We start from the raw sequence: 18,417 nt of genomic DNA, 5'->3' as shown, positions 1-18,417 counted from the left end.
CTGGGGGGGCCCGCGTCTCTGGCCGGGTCCTTCTCCTCTGCTCTGCTCTGTATGTCCGCCGATAGATTGTTTCTACTGTATTCTGTGCAGACGGACGAGGAGGGAGGGAGGGACGGAGGGGGGGGAGAGGGGAGAGAAAAAGGGGCGCTTACTGTAGCTACTCTGAACTCTGCAGATGTCCCTTCGCGTTTTGATTGCTGGCTTCCCACAGAGGCTTGCGCTGACACTAAAGCTCGGGCTGGAGGGGAATAATAATCTGCTGCGACATGAAGAAGAAACGCCGCGGACTCTACGTTAACGTTAGCGGCGTTTAGCCCGTGTGAAGAGCGCCGTCCCGCCCACAAAATGTGCTCCTTAAACCAAATAAAAAATGCGTCACAGACTTTTCCTCACCTTTATTTTGATCCATATGTTATATGTTTGCCCCCCCCCCCCTCCGTCTCGTTATTATTATCGGCCAATTAAAAGCAGCAAGAGTTTTAATCTTATTTATGAAGCATCCACAGGGCGTGCAATCACCTCTGCCTTTTATTATGCGAATCATTATAAGGTAATAGGCGTTTTTGAGGGAAAACTACTGATTTTTCAGAAGTTGCTCAAAGTGATGAAACGATCAGATGGCCAGCAGCGGCTCACACCCAGCTTTAGGTTTTTTTTTTATTTGGCAGCAGTATATAAAAAGAGTCTCCTGTCAGTCCAAAACAGTCCAACAGGGATCTCACAGAGGATTTTCCATCAAAGTTTTATTTGTATTACTATTATTATTATTTGTTTAAGGAGAAAAAAAAAACATTCGAAAAATTAAGACATGACAGCATCTATCAAACTCTTTAAAGGGCTTTAATATAGACATAAAACAGTGGCAACAAGAGATAAGAAGAAAAAAACAATCAATCTAAATAAATTAATTGCTTCCATAGATGGTTGAATTTAGTAGATTTTTACTTTTTGGTTAGATAAAAAAGAAACATTTCAATAAGCTGTGAATGTTTATAGATAAATGTTTGCCTTTACTATTTTCTTTATTAGCTCACTAAATTGTAAATACTATTTTCTGTATTATTTTTATCATGGGATTCTCAGAAAGTGCTTTGTGATAAAGGCGAAAGGTTTTAAAAGGGGGAGCATCTTGTGATGAAAAGTTGTGGAGTTGTGTGCTCGATCGTTTCTCCCCTTCATTTGTGGCTGTATGTATGCATTTATTTATTTAAGAGAAGAACTTGCTGTTCGATGGTGTCGTTCGCAGGTTGAGAAAACCATCAGGGTATTTTCCAACATTACCGATGCCTAGTCAGTAACTGATTAAGATGGATATGTAACAAAAATATAATTTTTGTTTCATGCTCCGATAAATCTGTCTTTCTTGGCTTTTGGAAAGACATTTGATTCTTGCATCTTTTTGGATGCGTTAGGCCCTGTCGATCACGTTGAAAATAATTGAGGCAAAGAAAGTGTAGCTTTTTGTACATGTTTTCAAGTCAAATAATAGCTTCTCTTTGCAAACTTATCCTAGAGAAAAAGGTAAGATATCTTGCCTATCTTCATATTTTCAACATTAGTTTTTTTTGTCGTTTTAGGGTAAAAACTTTGATTACAAAGAATGAAAACGGTGGTCACCACCCATTTACATAGATGTTGCTCTTTAGTCCAATTCTTTTCCCCCAACATTTGAATAGGTGGAAGGTGGGATAAGCATCTTCCTTTAAAAGTTTTGTTTTGGTTAGTAAACCTGGTAGCTTATAAAATTCAGCAGAAAATACCAATATATTTACAACATTTATAAATCACAGGTTCAGATGTTGCATTGTTCATCTACGTTGTGATTAAAGTGGACTTTATACCGCTAACAACTAACAAGAGATCTTTGAGTTAATAGTCAATGCAAGTCGTTGCATTAATGTTTCCAATATTTTCCCTAATGATATACTAGATAAAATAATAAAACCTTAAAAAGATAACCATAACCAACTCCTGCAGCTTAAGGACAGTTTTACCTGCCAACAGGTCTTAGGCCGTGTTTCAAGTCTTGCCACAGTTTGAGTTTTATTAAACTTTTACACCAATCCCAGATCGGCGTTAGACCCAGTGGAAATGGGGGGTAGTAAAAATTAAGTGCTTCCTGGTCGGCAGGGCAGTTCAGCCTGACCCTCCTGGGCGAGGTGGACAGAGCAGCGCCAACACACCCAGGCTTTCTGCAGGAGAGCAGGAATCCTTTTCATGTCCCGCATACACACATCCTAATGGCTTTTTTATGGCAGCCCGAGCTGCTTTACGATTCCTTCAGACTCAATGGGATTCACTGCAGAGAGGCTCTTCGGGTGCAAGGAAAGCTGTGCTGCAGTTCTTAGGACTTGCTCACACGACTGAAGGCTGCCGCAGGGATTTGAACCTTTAGATTCATTAATCCGACTCCTAAAGTGAAACTTTTTCTGCCGCTGTGGATCATATTTGCTACGCATGTTGGGCTCTTTATGGACTGTCCAGAGTGGGTCTGTGCTTGACATTTTTACTAACCAAATTTCGACTTTTTGAGGCAACTTTTCAGCCTAAACGTTGTGCTAACCACTTTATTCAGTCTTTTTAATTTCTCTGTATCAGTAATGTAGGAAAGCTATTTGGGATGGAAGGATGCCAATAAACCTGAACGGTGAGACCTCACAACATGTAGCTTATTCTAAGCACGTACATTTTCCACGCAGCGACTTAAATGTTTATTCTCTATTTGGCAAACTTTAGATAGTAACTGTTTGTGTCCACTGAATGACAGATTAGCTAGTGCCACAATAATAATAAAAAAAAGATTACAGCTACTAATACAGAATTAAAGAATGAGGTCTGCAGCAAACAAATCTACACCAATCTAGAAATGTTTGAAGAATAGTTTTTGATTTTGTTCACACATTTTCTTAATCTTACTGTGAGCAAATTGATGGAAGGCCAAATGAAACACGAGTACCATTGGTGGATCAATGTAGGGGTTTAACAGAATAAAAGTAAATCTACCAGGAGGTTCCGCGGCGGAGAGGAGAACAGGGACCGAAACTGTCAGATCAAATTTCTCTGGGTGCTTTTATTTAAAAAAAAAAATCTTGCAACAGTGTCAGAAAGTTCTTGCTTTTTTTTTTCATAATTATGTATTATTTTAAACATTGCAATGTTGTATTTTAGTAAGTCTTGTGCTGTAAGACTTTTAAAAAAATGTGCTAAATGGAAACCTCAATAAGACAAACTGTATAGATAAAGGTTTAGTAAAAAAAAAAAAAAAAACACAACCAAAAAAATACATGTCCTTTTACTAAAACAAAGTTGGGGGCCATTTCTGTTTTTTCACCTGTTTTTTAGGGCGAAAAAAGCAATGGTAAAAGGGTAAAAGAAAAGATATTTAATGAGGTGTCAGGCTTTTCAACCAGATGTGTGGTGTCTAAACAGCCTTTTATGTACAATACAGCATCAACTCCAATTTATTGACACCCTTGGCATAGGTCTGTAAAAACACTAAAAATGTTACAGTAACAGAATTTTCTAAACAGAAATATTTGCTGACCGCAGCTTTTGTGGATGTTTTACCTTTTTTTCCATTCTCCTCGCTCTGCGGGGTGACAAACTAAATTCGGGTCCTCCTCATCCCACCTTGTTTATCACGGTTCCACTTGACATTTTAATTGTTGCTCTGACTGATGGGGAAACACATTCAAGTGAGCAACTGTTCTCCTGTAGCGATTTTCTGACTTATTCACATTCATACTGGTCTACGTGAATGGCATGTTGTCCTGTCTTTCCCATTTTGAAGAGTGGCTAAGACAAATGGGCCTCTCTGTCATGAATTAGTACTTCCTTGAAACTGTTATCAACTAATAAAAAAGGACTTCTACATTTAAAAATGCTTTTGTGACATTAATGTTTTGGGAAGAGTTAGGGGTTGAAACTAGGGTTACGATGCTGGTCATTTTGTACAAAAAAAAACCAAACAAAAACAAAACAATACTTCTTAATGTAGCATTTTTCTCTGGCCTGAATCTCAGATCATTGATTTTAATTTTTTAAGGTTTTACACGCCTTTTTACCAGGTGGGGTACTGTCGATAAATGCGAAGGCTGCTGAATGTGCATCAAAAAAACGTTTCGTTTAGATGAAAGAGGTAGACCTGATTCTCATAAACATATTTTTCTCCAGAATAGTTATTTTGTAGGACATGAATGAGGAAATGCTGCGTCTTCACAAGTAATAATGAAGGATATGACTTCTATTTAATAGGAAAATTGCCATTCAGTTCCTGAATTGTCAACCTTTCAGGTTCTGTTTTAGCATTTACATGTTTTAATTTCAATAATCCATAGTAAAACACCAATAAATGACTGAAATGTGATGAAAGGTTTCAGAGAGCATCAAAACCTCAGCAGAACGTTTTTGAACTCATGGTTTACTGTGAAACATGTTTTAATCCAGGTAGCTTTAGCGTTGTGTTTAATATAATGGCCTCTGTTTTTGTTCCCCCTTTCTCGTTAGGTTTCTGTTTAGCCGACTCGTCTGGTCATCATGGGCCGAACACCACAAAGAGGTAGGTGCGTGTTGTTCAGTTGCTCGGGTTGTCCTGCCTGAGATTTTTCAGGCTTTTGCCCCCCCCCGTCCCCGTCCCCATCTCAGACGCACCACAAAGACATTAACCACTGTGTCTAGCATTTCATCCATTTTTCGTCAGTGATTTTGGCGAACAGGTCAAAGTTCACTTGTTCAGTCCTCTTGTTCTGATTGTTGGCTTATTGTTTTGATTTCAGACCCAAAAGAGGAGAAGAAGGAGAGGCGGAGCAGCATCATAGCAGGCTCTGCCCTTGACAAATCAAACGGTCAGCTATTCAGACCTCCGCCATGCTGCTTTTTAATCGTTGAGCTTTTCAGTAACATGTTAAGGCCTTGTTTAGTGATTTTCTTAACTTCTGGTAAAACAGAAAAAATAAGCCACCCTTAAATGGTTCATAATTAGGAGCTGTGCAGAAATAATTATTTGGATCTTAAGCCGCTATTTGTTGTACATTTAGGCAATTTAATTATATTTTGAACAGGTTTTAAATACCATACCACCTTTATTTCTAAAGCACTTTATAATAACAAAGGTCAACAAATATCTTAGCCGCACATCCTTAGCCAGATGATTTTTTTTTAACGTCTTCATCTGTATTGTTTTAGTTGGGCTGATGCTTTGAGCTCTTCATATTGTGTTTTCAGGTAAGAGTCTATTAATTGGTTTGCCGCTCTTGTCTTTGTTGATAGAGCCGTTTAGTTGGGAAGAGTATCTGAGAGAAACGTCATCTGTTGCAGCATCACCTTCCTGCTTCAAACAGGTAGCTGATCTTCACAAGATGCACTTTAGCCTGATGTTACTGCATTACCCCCTCTACTACTTAATTACTTTTTGTCTTGCATTTTTCCCTTTATGTTGTATTGAACCTTTAGTGGACCTTGCCCTTGCCATGATAGCCTTCCTGTTTTATAAATCAGCTGTATGTTTTGCAGCTGCTGGTTAAAGGACAGTTTGAATGATGTTCAGTTTGACGTAGAAAGGATACAGGCTATAATAGCTATTTACTGTGGAGCATGTGGAATTTTTTTCAGCTCAATGATCTCGAAATGAAGAAATTTTAATGAGCATGACCAGTTTTACTAAGAAGGCACAAAACTATTTTTTTAAAATTCAATTTTATTATTAAGTGACCATCTCCCATAGTGAAAAGCATATACAGATTAGATGTGTTAGCAGAGAATTTGGTTAGTGTCCAGCTTTTTGAGCATAGATTTTTCTTGTTATATTGTGCTTTTAGAGTGCCATTTAACAGACTGTAAAAATGCTCAGTCAGGTGTCAAGTGGATTCTGCCTGCTAGCAGAAAGCACAGCAAGCGACGACTGAATACCGTACCAGTGGTGATGCATCAGTCAATCGGCCAAATCTACAAATGTTTTGCCTTGCTCTGACGAGTTATCGCCTGGTGAAATACAGAACAGTCTGATATTTATTTTACATTTAGTTACCTTTATTTGATCCTTAAGCACATTGCAAGTCAACCTATTGTTTGATGCACTTAAATAAAGCTTAGGGACAAATGTGGTGGTGAGAAAATGGGGATAACGCCATTGTAACTTGGTTAAAACACACTAAATTATATCAGTAGTCACAATCCAATCAATCACATACTCTAAAAAGGAGTCTGAAGGATGACTTTTTCTACTTCACTTGGAGAAATAATTATGATGGAGTTATAGAAAATGTGAAGGATTTTCTATAATTTCCAGGCTTATGATTTATTTAGGATTCATTGTGGACAAATATACTTAAGCTAAAGGTTAGAAGAAATACCAATGGGAACTGAAAACAATCAACATGATCACACATTGAACTTAGAATTAAAAGAAAACTAAGACCTATTAGCTATGGATTTAATTAAGTAAAAATAAACATTTTGTTTTGCCTGTCAATTTACCTTTGCTACCCCTGAATTCCCTCACTGAGGGACAATAAGGGATATATCTATTCTATTCTAATACTACTCTAGAATCTAATAGGGGAAGTGAATGTTTAAAATATTGCTAAACTGCTTACAGATCTAGTATTAGTATCAATAGCTTATCTGTCTTTCAGGAATTTAAAGAAAGGTATTTGCAGCCCTAATTTTGATCTTTATCTCTGTGTTAATCTCAGAGGGTAGAGGAAAAGGGAGGATCCATTTAAAGTCTCTGAAGCATCTGGACATGCCAATGTTCAGCACCAGAAGTGCCATGATAGAATAAGAAAGCAGTGGCTTCCTGCTTTACTTTTACTGAAGCAACTTGCATTTATTGGTCGGTTTCCCCACCTTGTTGCTCTCAGCTGGAGTGATCGTCAGCTTTTCTTCTCAAACAGCCGTCCTTTCTGCTGCAGCTCACTCTGAAGCAGGGAGGTGGGAGGTAGTTCCTGCTGTCAATGGGCTGTTGGGTCTATGATGGTTCCCCACATTTGGTTCAGAATATGGTAATGCCTTTAAAAGTAGCTACTAAGGGATGGGGAACACATGTCCAAGTTGTGGAGGAAAATTCAAAGTGTTTACACCAAAACAGACAAATATAGAGTAGAGAGCAATTCAAACAAAGACGTGTCTCGCATTTGAAGCTGATATGGTGATCAGTCCTGACTCTTTATGAACTTTAATATGTTCTTTATGAACCTTGCTGGACTCAGCTCTTCTCTCAGTAGTGTATGCTTTTGGTGAAGAAGTCAACATGACACATTGATCAGCCTATCAGAAGCCAACTTGGGGCGATGCAAAATATACATTTATTTAGATAGGTAGGTCATTTTAAAAATAGATATTAATTTCCCTAAAACAGAATAAAGACAGTGCAAACGCATCAACTTTGTTTCTACTGAATAAAATGACCGGTACGCATTTAAAGTTAGAGCTAATCAGACTGTGATATATTTCCTACTTTCTTAATTAGCGAAATAAAACCAGTCATATAAGAGAAACCGCAGACCTGTATAGACAGCCTGACATTCATTTCATTGTGACACCTTCAAAGTTTTGAAAACATTCATAATTTTCCAGTTAGCCACATATAAGAGTTCATTTTGACGTGGGCTTAAAGTTCATAAGGAACATGTTGAAATGACTTAGAGAAACACGATTAAAGTAGGGGGAAAGGTCAAATCTAAGGCGTTCCTGAACCCTTCGTTTTATGTTGGATTCAAAACTGCTACTTCTTTTACGTAGAAAAAAACAGTAGCAGCACAGTTTTTTTTTCTTTTACAGTCAGCCTTTGTTACATTTATTTGCTGAAATCAAGCAATGTCCCTAGAAAAGAAATGCAAATGGACTAATATTGAAATGGGAAGGTCACACTTTAAAGAAAATAACACGGTAAATCGGTTTTGGTCAGTGAAAGCCTGATTGATTCGTCTCTACATGCCAGCCATACGAAGAATGAGACCAGCCGCTTGTTTGTCTCTCTGCAGTCTAGAATCCCCCCTTCCAATGACTTCAAAGCAGGTATGAAGCTTGAGGCCCGAGACCCCCGCAACTCCAATTCAGTATGCATCGCCACGGTGATGGGCATGATGGGAACTCGCCTGCGACTCCGGTTGGATGGCAGCGACAACACGAACGACTTCTGGCGGCTGGTGGACTCTTTGGACATCCAGCCGATAGGAACCTGTGAAAGGAACGGAGACATGCTGCAGCCCCCACTGGGTGAGTCTCTTTACCACCTTGAGCTCAGAGCTGGTGCTCTGGCTTCGTCGAGAAATGGGATTAAAGCATAAAAATAGCATTTTTTTTAATTTATCTTAGCTGTAAAGTATGTTGGAGAGATTTGGCAGTAAAATTTTAGCTTTTTTAACTTTTTTTTTTAACTTCATGCTTTTTTTTTTTTTTACAAAAAAAAAATATACGTTACTTAAGTTGGGTATGCACAATTACATAATTCAACTCAAGCAAGCTTGTCAAACAAAAAACAGAAACAAAAAAACAATACTACGGTCATAACAGTGAAGCACAGCAGGAGTGAGGTAAACTATATGGCACAACTCACTATGCCATAGTTTGCTTTGACATTTTTATCCTTTACATTTGGGATTTTACTCCCTCCCTCGTATCCAAATTGTCTCTGTTAGAAAGGCAAACTGAACGGCCCAGCAGCCAGTTGGCGAATTCACAACAAGATACGGTAGTGTTGACCATGTGGTATCTACTCCATGACCAGGTTTCAGGATGAATGCATCCTCGTGGCCCATGTTTCTCCTGCGGACGCTAAGTGGTGCGGAGATAGCCCCCGCCTCTGCTTTTAAGAAGGTAAGAAGGCAACCTGAAGAAAACCCAACTTGTAGATGATTCAATCTCTGGTTCAATCAGTGATCATACCTGTTTTAAGGAGATTCCCCAATTTACCTGAAAAAATCTATGTTGGACAAATTCCCCTTTTTTCCTGATCTTTACTGTTGCTGTGGCATGCACTACAGACTACAGGGATCGTGAACATTTTACCAATAAAAGATCTGAAAAGTGTGATGTGCATTTGTCTTCAGCCCCCTTACTTAGACTCCCTTAAATAAAATCTGATGCGACCAATGGCTTTTAGGAGTCATCTAATCAGTAAAGTCCACCTGACAGGTCAGGAATGAAAAGGCGGAGAAGTTTAAAGTCGGTTTAGGCTATAAAACAATCACCCACGTCTCACAAAGCACTGCTCAATCTACCATCTGAAAATGGAAAGAGCTGCAAACCCACCAAGACAAAACTGTCCACCTAAACGGACTGACTGGACACGGAGACAACAGGGCTTTGATAACTCTGGAGGAACCACAGAGATCCAAAACTTAAGTTGGAGGATCTGCAATCTAAGCAAAAATAACAACCGTATTTGCTTTAAGAAGTGAAAATAGGTGATCAGTCATTTTTTTAAGGTGGCAGTATGACTTTGAAAGTAGAGTATAGGTCTTTTTACCCTCAAAACTAAAATATGATGTTTTAATGACTTCTATACTTGGCTTATTTTCACCGTTTTGCTCCAAACATCACATACAGCAATCAGTTGTGAGTAGTATACTTCGGCAAAGTGCACATTGATGTGCGCTTAGCTCAAGCGTGGATCTAGGGCACAAAGGGGGCGAGGCAAAAGACCACTCTGGAGAATTGGGACACACTACGCACTCAAACGAGCAATTAGGGACACAAGGGTGTATGTGTGAGTGTTGGGACCGGGCCAATATGATCTGGAACACACCATGGCCATAGTGGCAGTATCATGCTGTGCTGATGCTTTCCTTCAGCATGGACAGCAAAGCTGGATAGAGTTGGTAGAAAGATGGTAAGAGCAAAATAAATATAATCCTGGAAATAAAATCTTTTTAAGGCTGCAGAAGACTTGAGACTGGTCCAGAGGTTCCTCTATCCTGCTGCACAGCAACACTAAACATGCGACCAGACCAACAATCAAAGCATATACACGTGTTAGAACGGCCCAGTCAAAGGCCAGATCTAAACTCAACTGAGAATATGTGGCTTGAAAGTTGATGTTTACAGAGGCCCACCATCCAATCTGACGGAGCTTGAGACATTACCCATGTGATGGTTACATATTGAGGTCACACTTTTCAGATTTCTGTTCATAAAACATTTAAGAATCCTATACCATTATTTTACTTTGCTTGTATCCGCTACATTGGGTTGGCCTGTCACATGACATCCCAATAAAACGTATTCAAGTTTGTGGTTGTAACATGACAGAACTTCTAGAGGTACGTTTGTTAGACACCCCAAAGGCTGTTAAAACATAAGCAGCTGTGCTGAATTAAGTGTTTTAAGTTTAGAGATATGGACAAGAGCAAATAATGCATAGATATCCATCAACAAGTCAGCTGAGAATTTTATGTTGTTCTAGTTGTGATTGTTTATGTTTTCATATCGTGTTGTTTTAGGAGCCGTCCAGCCCGGCTAAAAACTACTTCCAGCCCGGCATGAAGCTGGAGGCGGTGGACAGGAAAAACCCCTACCTCATCTGTCCCGCCACGGTGGGAGAGGTGCGAGGTCAGGAGATTTTTGTCATGTTTGACGGCTGGCGAGGTGCCTTCGACTACTGGTGCCCCTTCGACTCCAGAGACATCTTCCCTGTGGGCTGGTGTACTCTGACGAAGCACAGCTTACAGCCGCCAGGAAACTTCTGTAAGTGCTGCCTTTCCTCCATCTTTTATTTGGTTCCTTTGACAAGGTGAGCTTTTAATTCAACTCCTCAGGATTTTGCTAAATCTTTTATAAACTTCCATCACTCCATTTATTATCTGTGGCCGCTTGTCCGTGCAGAATAGAGGAGGGGCTGGTGCCTATCTCCAGCAGTCCTTAAGTGAAAAAAGCAGGGTACACCCTGGAAAGGTCGCCAGTCTATCACAGGGCAACTCAGAGACACACAGAACAAACAACCGTATGCTCACGCACTCACACCTAAAGGTAATTTAGAGTGACCAATTCACTTAAACGGTCATGTTTTTGGACTGCGGGAGCAAACCGGAGTGTCTGGAGAAAACCCACACAGGCACAGGTACAACATACAAACTCAATGGAGAATAAACTTTAATCAGCTTTTAGCAGAAAATTGCATTTGAATGAATGGGGATTTCACTTCAACAACAGGGTTTCACATTCAATTTAGTTCAGTTTTTTTTTAACCTCACAATAAATTTACAGAGAAATGCAAATGTTTAACCCCCTTTATTGGACAACCTGTCTGATATGGAAGGGGATTTTTCAGATGCTTTATTTAAGATTTTACAAATGTGTCCTAATAGAAGACATTATCAGTTTTTATTAATTTTATTTATATTTTTATTTATATTTTTTTGTCATGTGATTGTTCGTTGTGAACTGTTTTTTCTTTTCTTTTAATTTTGTGACAATATATATGATCACCACTAGAGGGTAGCAGAGTTTAGATTCTGAAACCTTTTCTGAAGTGGGTTTATTTTGCGAAGGAGTAAGAAGGGGATTTAGAAGAGGGTTTCTTTGCTCTCATTAGCTAGGCCCAGGTATTGTATTACAGTTGAACTGGTGGAAGAAGCATAATTTACCCTGCAGCCATTTAAGACACAGGGGAACCTTGTTCAGAGCTGTGTGAGTTCATCCCTCCACAGGTACAAAAAGGAGTATATTTTCACTGATTAATCTTCCACACTTTGAACACATTTTAAAGTTTTTTTTCTGATCAATCAGCTTGTTGGGACATTAACCAAGCAGAAAAAAAACGAATAGAAAAACTGATTATGCTTTAATTTCTCCAAAATGAAAACAAAGGATACCTCCTGTGGAAAAAAAAAGTTTAATTGTCTTTCAAAGAAGTGTACTGAAGCCTTCGGCGAGCATCAAATAACAATAAGAAAACAAGGTTTGATTCCATTGAGCTCTTGAAAATAGTTGTATTGTTATTCTCTCTTATTAGATTTAAATGCTGGTGTGGTGCGGATCATTAGTGTGAAGAAGCATGAAGAAGCAGAAATGGAGGATAAAGAATTAAATTACACTTAGTTATGCGAGACATTTGAATATGTTTGAAACAAACAGGTTTTCAACGAATACAAAAATAAATACTGAAGTGAATACAAGAAGTATCTTAAGCTTTAGTTTAATTTATCTTTGTTGTGTGCACGTATCAATTTAGGTGGTTGGTTTATTGCTGTTTTTTTTCATTGAGTGTATATTATAGTCTATATTGAATCACTTAAAGAAGGAACAAGCAATGCCTTAACAGATTATAGTTTCCACTTTCTTACTCTATATATCGGAAAAATGTCATGCCTGCTGGTTGTGTTTTCACCTTATTGTTGTTTCTTTTTTACATAATTTAGGATGTAACAAAGCTTGTGCCGAACACTAAATAGACATGCATTTAGTCATGAGCATGGAAAACGTGCACAGTTAACACGTAAGAAATCTTTAACAATACTTATTATGTCTTTGTTTCCTATTAAGATGACATCAAATATATTAAATCTAAATTTGGAATGCCAGAAATACAGTCTAACACATTTAATACCCTTTAAAAGCAAATAAAGCAAATCACAAGCAAGTTTTGGGTTAAACTTTTTAGCCTGTAAAACAATAGAATCCTGTCAGATGAATAATGCATCCATCATCAAATATGCAAAATGCAGAGAATAATTAAAATGCATGTATTTAGGCCACTCAAATTGGAGACTATAATTTATGGTCTTCGGATTCATTTGACCCAAACCAAATGGGATTTAACCAAAGACCTGAGTTTTTCCAGTATGGTTTATTTATGGTTTGACTAAATCTGGTAGCATGACTTCATATATAATATAAATATCACAGCTGCTTTCATATAAGCCAGAGTTTGGACTGCAATGCCACTAGCAGAAAGTAAAACAGTCGCAGTTTAACCCTTTCTTGACTCATTTTGTATAAAGTTTTTTTTTTTAATTATTAATTTTTGTGTTATTTATTTGCAATGTGGTCACCATTTAGATGGATAATCATTGCTTATGTTCCACTTTCCAGCCACCATATGAAAAGTTTGTCACATTCAATCACACTTAGATTTATGAGCAGGCTTATTTATGTGTTACGAAGCGTAGAACTGAAAAAAGTATTCTGCATTAATTTGGGATCCTGAGAAGTAGGCGTAAAGAAGGACCACCAGCCTTTTCATCTGTCCTAATGTACTCAAAACTTGTTGAAAGTGCATTCTCTTCAGTGTAGCCCAGAACTTCAAACCTTTGCAGAGTCAACGTTAATGATGGTCTAGCCATGCGCAGACAAAGAAAAATGCTAACGAGGAGATGGCCTCTGTTTTTTAACTAGTAGGTGAAAAAGTGGGGGCTTTGCTGAGGTGTTAATGGACTGATTAACACCTCAGCATATGAGAAAAGAAGTGAGAGACAAAGTAATTACTCCTTTTTCAACCGGTTTCCATTCAGTTTGTCTTCTTGACCCTGATACGTTTTTTCTTTGTCAAAAACCCAAAACATGTCTAGACTGACTGTAATAAGTCTCTCAAACAATAGCTTGCTGTAATCTTGCATTTTATTAGTAATACATAATAAGCGCATAATAGTGTTTTGTGAATAATGCATGAATGTATGTCCAGGTGGGTATAATACTCCAGCCCCCTTAGTTGATGTAGTAAAAACCACTGTGAATGTCACTTTTTTGCCCCTCCTGTTTTAGTAATGATTTCTAAAATAAACCTTTAGATTTGAATTGTACATAAATATATTGAATCTAAAATTACAACTTTTCAAAAGGTGTAGAGACAAAGATGGGTTATAGACAAGATTTAAACATACACACAGACCCAAAGAATAAAATCAGGGCATTCTTTAATTGTGCCCATAATAAAGTGGGTTCTTCTTGTGGTATACATTTCTTGCTTATGATTTCACATTTAAATACTAAAGAGCTCAACATTTTCTGTAGATTCTGGTGAACATATCCTAGTTAAGTGAGTAGAAATCTAGAACTTCCTCTTTTGTCATTTAAAAGGAAGATTAAGACGCTATTCAACGGTCCTTCCTGCAGTATCCTGGAGTCTGGGGTGATATCCGATTTGGTCACTTCCCAAGGGAGGACCTAGCCATCTTTCATCAGAAACAGGCTGAATGTCTAGGGTTACTCTGAGATAGGCCCCTGCTGGGTCTTTAGAGCATGTGTGGGTCTTTCTTTTTTAGCAGAAACCTACATATGTGTGCAAAAACTCCAGGAGTTTTCATTCATTTTAATCACAACTCTTCTGGTCCAGTTTAACCTTTTACCCCTCCTTCAGCGCTTAGACCATCCCCCATCGACTCTTGGAGTCCCACCGGTAACCTCTCCCCACTCTGACAAACACATATATTTTCACCCCCTCCCCCCCCAAGAGGATTACTTAAAAGCAAGGGACTGATGCAGACAGTCGACTTGGCCAACAGATAACATTAATAAACAGCTCGACTTCCCCCTTCCTTACCCACTTTTCCTTCCCCTATTTGCTCTGCCCTTCCCCTACCCCTATGCAAATGCACCCGCTGTCCCCCCCCCCCTTCCCCTCCTCCTGCTCATTCATTGGTGAGGGAAGCTTTGCAGCCCCGTCAACCAGCAGCCCGAGGAGCAGCGTGGGCTTTGTTGTGGGGTTTCTGTCGGAGAAAAGAGAAGGCGAGAGACGCAGCTAATAGAGACGCAGACACTGGACAATGAGGCGCAGATGAAGCAGCCGCTGAAACAGAGCAGTTACAAAGACTAAGCAGGAAGCAGAGACTTTTATTGCCACGGACATCAGGGGCCGACTTCACTACCCAGTACCCCCCTCTGCTACTTCTACAAGTTCTGCTTTTTTTTTTTTTTTTTTTGCATTTCCTGGTGAGTGGCGTCAGTTTGTTCTGCTGCATAACTGAAGGAAAAACCTTTTATAGGGGTAATTTCTTTTATGTTTTACTTTTAAAAGTTAATGATCTAATGTTTTGTCACTTAACATGATTGCGTAATTATCATTAATAAGCTTTCATGGCTTTCTTTGGTAGCATGCAGATTGCCTTCGTAGAATGGATGAGGCTGGAGTAGTGTACTGATTTTCACTTAGATCGCAGCTTTAGTTTTAGGGGGGAAAGTCCAGAAGTGGGCAGATCAGTGATCACAACCTAATGCATTGTTTGTTACTTGTGTGAAGAAAAATTAGAAGGAGGAAGAAGCTCATTTGTTGTTCAGGTAAAGAATCTTCCTCCTTGAATATATCTAACGTTGTTGATTCTTCAAGTTAATTGTAAGAAACTCGTGTGGGGATAAAGAACTGAAGTGAGACCACTGGTGGCTTCAGCTCGGTTTGGCGCTTCATGTGTGTTTGATCAAGTCTTTGTGTGCAGCTGGCTTATGAAAAGGTAAATGAATGTTGGAATGAATGATTCATTTTTATAAAGAAATAACTAGTTTACTATGTGCAGTTGTGCTCTGGTCAAATGAGAAACAAGTCCTTTATTCTGTGTTTATGGGTTTATTGAAGCCGGACAATGTGTGCATAAAGACATTCTGGTGTTCATGCTTTTGTGGCTTTAAGCCATTTGTGCAACTTCCCTTCTCTGCTTTTTTTAAACGCAGTTGCACACCTGAAGTTCCGGAAGGGTGTGAATCAGTCAAAAGAATAGGCTGTGTATTTATGTTTGTGTGTGTGTGTGTGTGTGTGTGTGTGTGTGTTTGTGAGTGAGTGGTAAGCTTAATTAGATGAGAACGAACTCTATGAATCCCCTCCCCTGTACTCCAGACTGCAGACACACTTCTAAGCAGCACTACTTGTACACACACACACACACGCAGACACACACACACACATGCATACGCGACCATATTTCCTCAGGCTAGGGCTTATACAGGTCATCAGGTCGAGTTCGAATTATATACCCATGATCAGTCCCATATGTCTCTGTTTCGCTGCCGTGCAGACATGCCGGTAATTATTTGCTGGCATGCTTTTTTTCTGCTTTTGATTGGTTTCATTGTTGACTAGTTACTTTTTGCAGGTTTGCAGTATGTAAAATGATGCAAGAGGTTATGTTTTTTCTATCAAAGCATATTATATACAGTCATGTGAAAAAAACTACAACACACGTTTAATAGTTTTTTTTCAAACAAAATGTACACATGCAGGTTTTAATTATTTTATTCATCTATGGAAATTAAAGTGAGTTGACTGCACCGAAACAACAAAATGAGTCCTGTCTCGCGCATTAAGCAAAATATAGCTAGTGTAATTAGATATGGGGATGACAGAAAGTTATGCAAACCTCACAGTTAAAGTGCACCTAAACTGGCTTGCTGGGTGCATGCAGGCATGAAAGTGAAAGAGAAGGTTTCTGAGCAGTCTGTCCTCAGGCAGGGACAGAAGATATTGAATGACCCTTTATACGTTCTACGGGCAGAATACAACCAACTCCTGCGATCTGTTGCTTGATATCATGTTCCCTACTGCAAATGTGAGCGGTTTAAGGACTCATGGTTGACTTTGTTTGAGGCAAGTATCTTTATTGTTTGTCTGTAGTATTTCTGCTGAATCAAAGTATTAAGACATTTAGGCTTTCAGTCCACAACAACAGATGTTGACAGATGTTCTCACATTGAGCTGATCAGGTCCCGCTGCAGCAAAGCACCAAAGCCGACACTTCCTGGAATGCTGAGTTTGGTTTAAGCCAAACATTTCCTGTGTTCTGATGTCCAAATATTTCACTTTAGACAAATCTGAAGAACATTGTCTCCCACGTCCTGTTGTTTGTCAGCGTTCGCTCTACTTCAGTCTGGCATTGGTGTTTTTCTCAGACGGCAGTCAGGGTGCCTTCATGAATGAAAAGAATGGAAATGTAACTTTAATGAAAGTCAGACTTGTGCAGTCCTGCGTATTAACAGTCGCCCGAGGCTGCAGTAGGTCCTGTAACGACATTGTAAGCATTTTGGAGACTTCTTTTAGCATCTTACGGTCCGCTCTTTGAACTTGCTTGGAAGGCCAGACCTGGGCCATTTGGCAGCATTCTTGAATCTGCTTTATTAGTAGACTATTTTCCAAACAGTTGAGTACAGAAGTTCATTTAAATTTATTTTTAAATAACGTTAGGCAAAATGACAAAATAAATCATGGTTTTATTTTTATCTATTTTTTTTTTACTGTGTATCAAAATTGCGATTTTATTACAGTTTGCCATTATAAACTGTAGCTCTTAAATAAATAAAAGAGCATTTCAAAACATGCTTTAATGTGTTTGCACAATTTTACAAACCTGTGTCCTACACAATTGACATTTAATGAATGTGTTGCATGTATATGTTTTATGTTAATTTCAAAACTAAACTGCAATAATAGTCACGTAATATTGACTATTGCTATTTGACTATTTATAACAGTATGAACATGCATCATGATTATGGGTCAAAGGCTCATCACAGCTCTCACTTAAACTTCAGCACCAGTGTAACCATTAGTATTTGTAGCAGTAGTATTTATAATACTTTTGTTCATTTTCTTCACACCTTTGCCAGCAGCCTGAACACACAATGCACATAGCATTAATTTTATTGGGCTGTTATAAGAGAGAGGATAAATGCAAGAGTTTTTAATTAGCTTTATGCTATACGAAGTTCAGAGTGCTTCATAAGACTCCTGCTGCAAAGGTTTGCCATGTTTGTGCTCTAAGTACAGGCCTAAAGCTATTTTATTTTATTGTGTTCAATACAATGCAGGGGGTCCAAAAGAATCTGAAGATTATGAAGAATGCAAACATCCAGCTGAATGTTTATTTACTCATCATTAGCAGCTAGACAGCTAGTAGCAGCCTGTAGCAGCTGGAGAAGAGCTTCAGAGCCCAGAACCATTCAACACCTGGTGCTGTTTGGTTTTTCGCCTCTGCTGCATTTGATAGACAAAAAAAAGCCTAGATTTTTTACATTTTTTTTATTTTTATTTCCAACTGAACCACTACTACATACTACTACCATGACAATCATTAAAACCAGTAACTGTTTCTATGTAAAAAAAAAAAAAGGTTTTGTTGAAGCTGAAAGAAAAAGAGGAAAACAAAACTCGTGTGCCTGAGCAAGAGCGTAGAACTGCAATGCCTAGAATGTAGCTTTTAGATGATCCTCACAATCAATCTGCTTTGGCAGCCTGTCAATCATCTGCCACCCTTCATGACATCAGATGTCACCCTGTCCGCTCTGCTTCAAACCTATTGCCAGACTCAAGCAGCACTCTTTCTGAAGGCCTCAAATCAAAATCTAAACCTGCAATTTTGCAATTTGATTTGTTCCAACGTTTAGTCAGGACACATGGAGACAGAAGGAGGCTGTGTTCACGAAACAAGTATTTTCTTTAAAGTACTTGAATGATTGTTAGGGTTAGAGTATCATGTTGCGATGCATTCAGAAAAACTG

At 38.7% G+C, this 18,417-nt stretch overlaps 1 protein-coding gene across 6 annotated transcripts in view; it reads left to right on the top strand.

Annotated features, from left to right (window-relative positions):
* Window positions 1-18,417, top strand: part of scml2 (Scm polycomb group protein like 2) — a 32,441-nt gene that overhangs the window by 1,913 nt on the left and 12,111 nt on the right. For 3 of the 6 annotated variants that reach the window (XM_036136116.1, XM_036136117.1, XM_036136118.1), the window contains 6 exons: window positions 4,507-4,562; window positions 4,776-4,844; window positions 5,269-5,339; window positions 7,983-8,217; window positions 8,729-8,817; window positions 10,443-10,686. In XM_036136116.1, the coding sequence (XP_035992009.1) occupies window positions 4,507-4,562; window positions 4,776-4,844; window positions 5,269-5,339; window positions 7,983-8,217; window positions 8,729-8,817; window positions 10,443-10,686 (764 nt within the window). Of the gene's footprint in view, window positions 1-2,628; window positions 2,648-4,506; window positions 4,563-4,775; window positions 4,845-5,268; window positions 5,340-7,982; window positions 8,218-8,728; window positions 8,818-10,442; window positions 10,687-18,417 lie in introns of those variants that run through there. The other 3 variants (XM_036136121.1, XM_036136119.1, XM_036136120.1) reach the window with 2 other exon arrangements.

Source organism: Fundulus heteroclitus, chromosome 4, assembly GCF_011125445.2.
Source record: "Fundulus heteroclitus isolate FHET01 chromosome 4, MU-UCD_Fhet_4.1, whole genome shotgun sequence".
NCBI lineage: Eukaryota > Metazoa > Chordata > Actinopteri > Cyprinodontiformes > Fundulidae > Fundulus > Fundulus heteroclitus.
The sequence above is the reverse complement of the archived record's forward strand: the minus strand, read 5'-3'. Positions and strand labels throughout refer to the sequence as shown.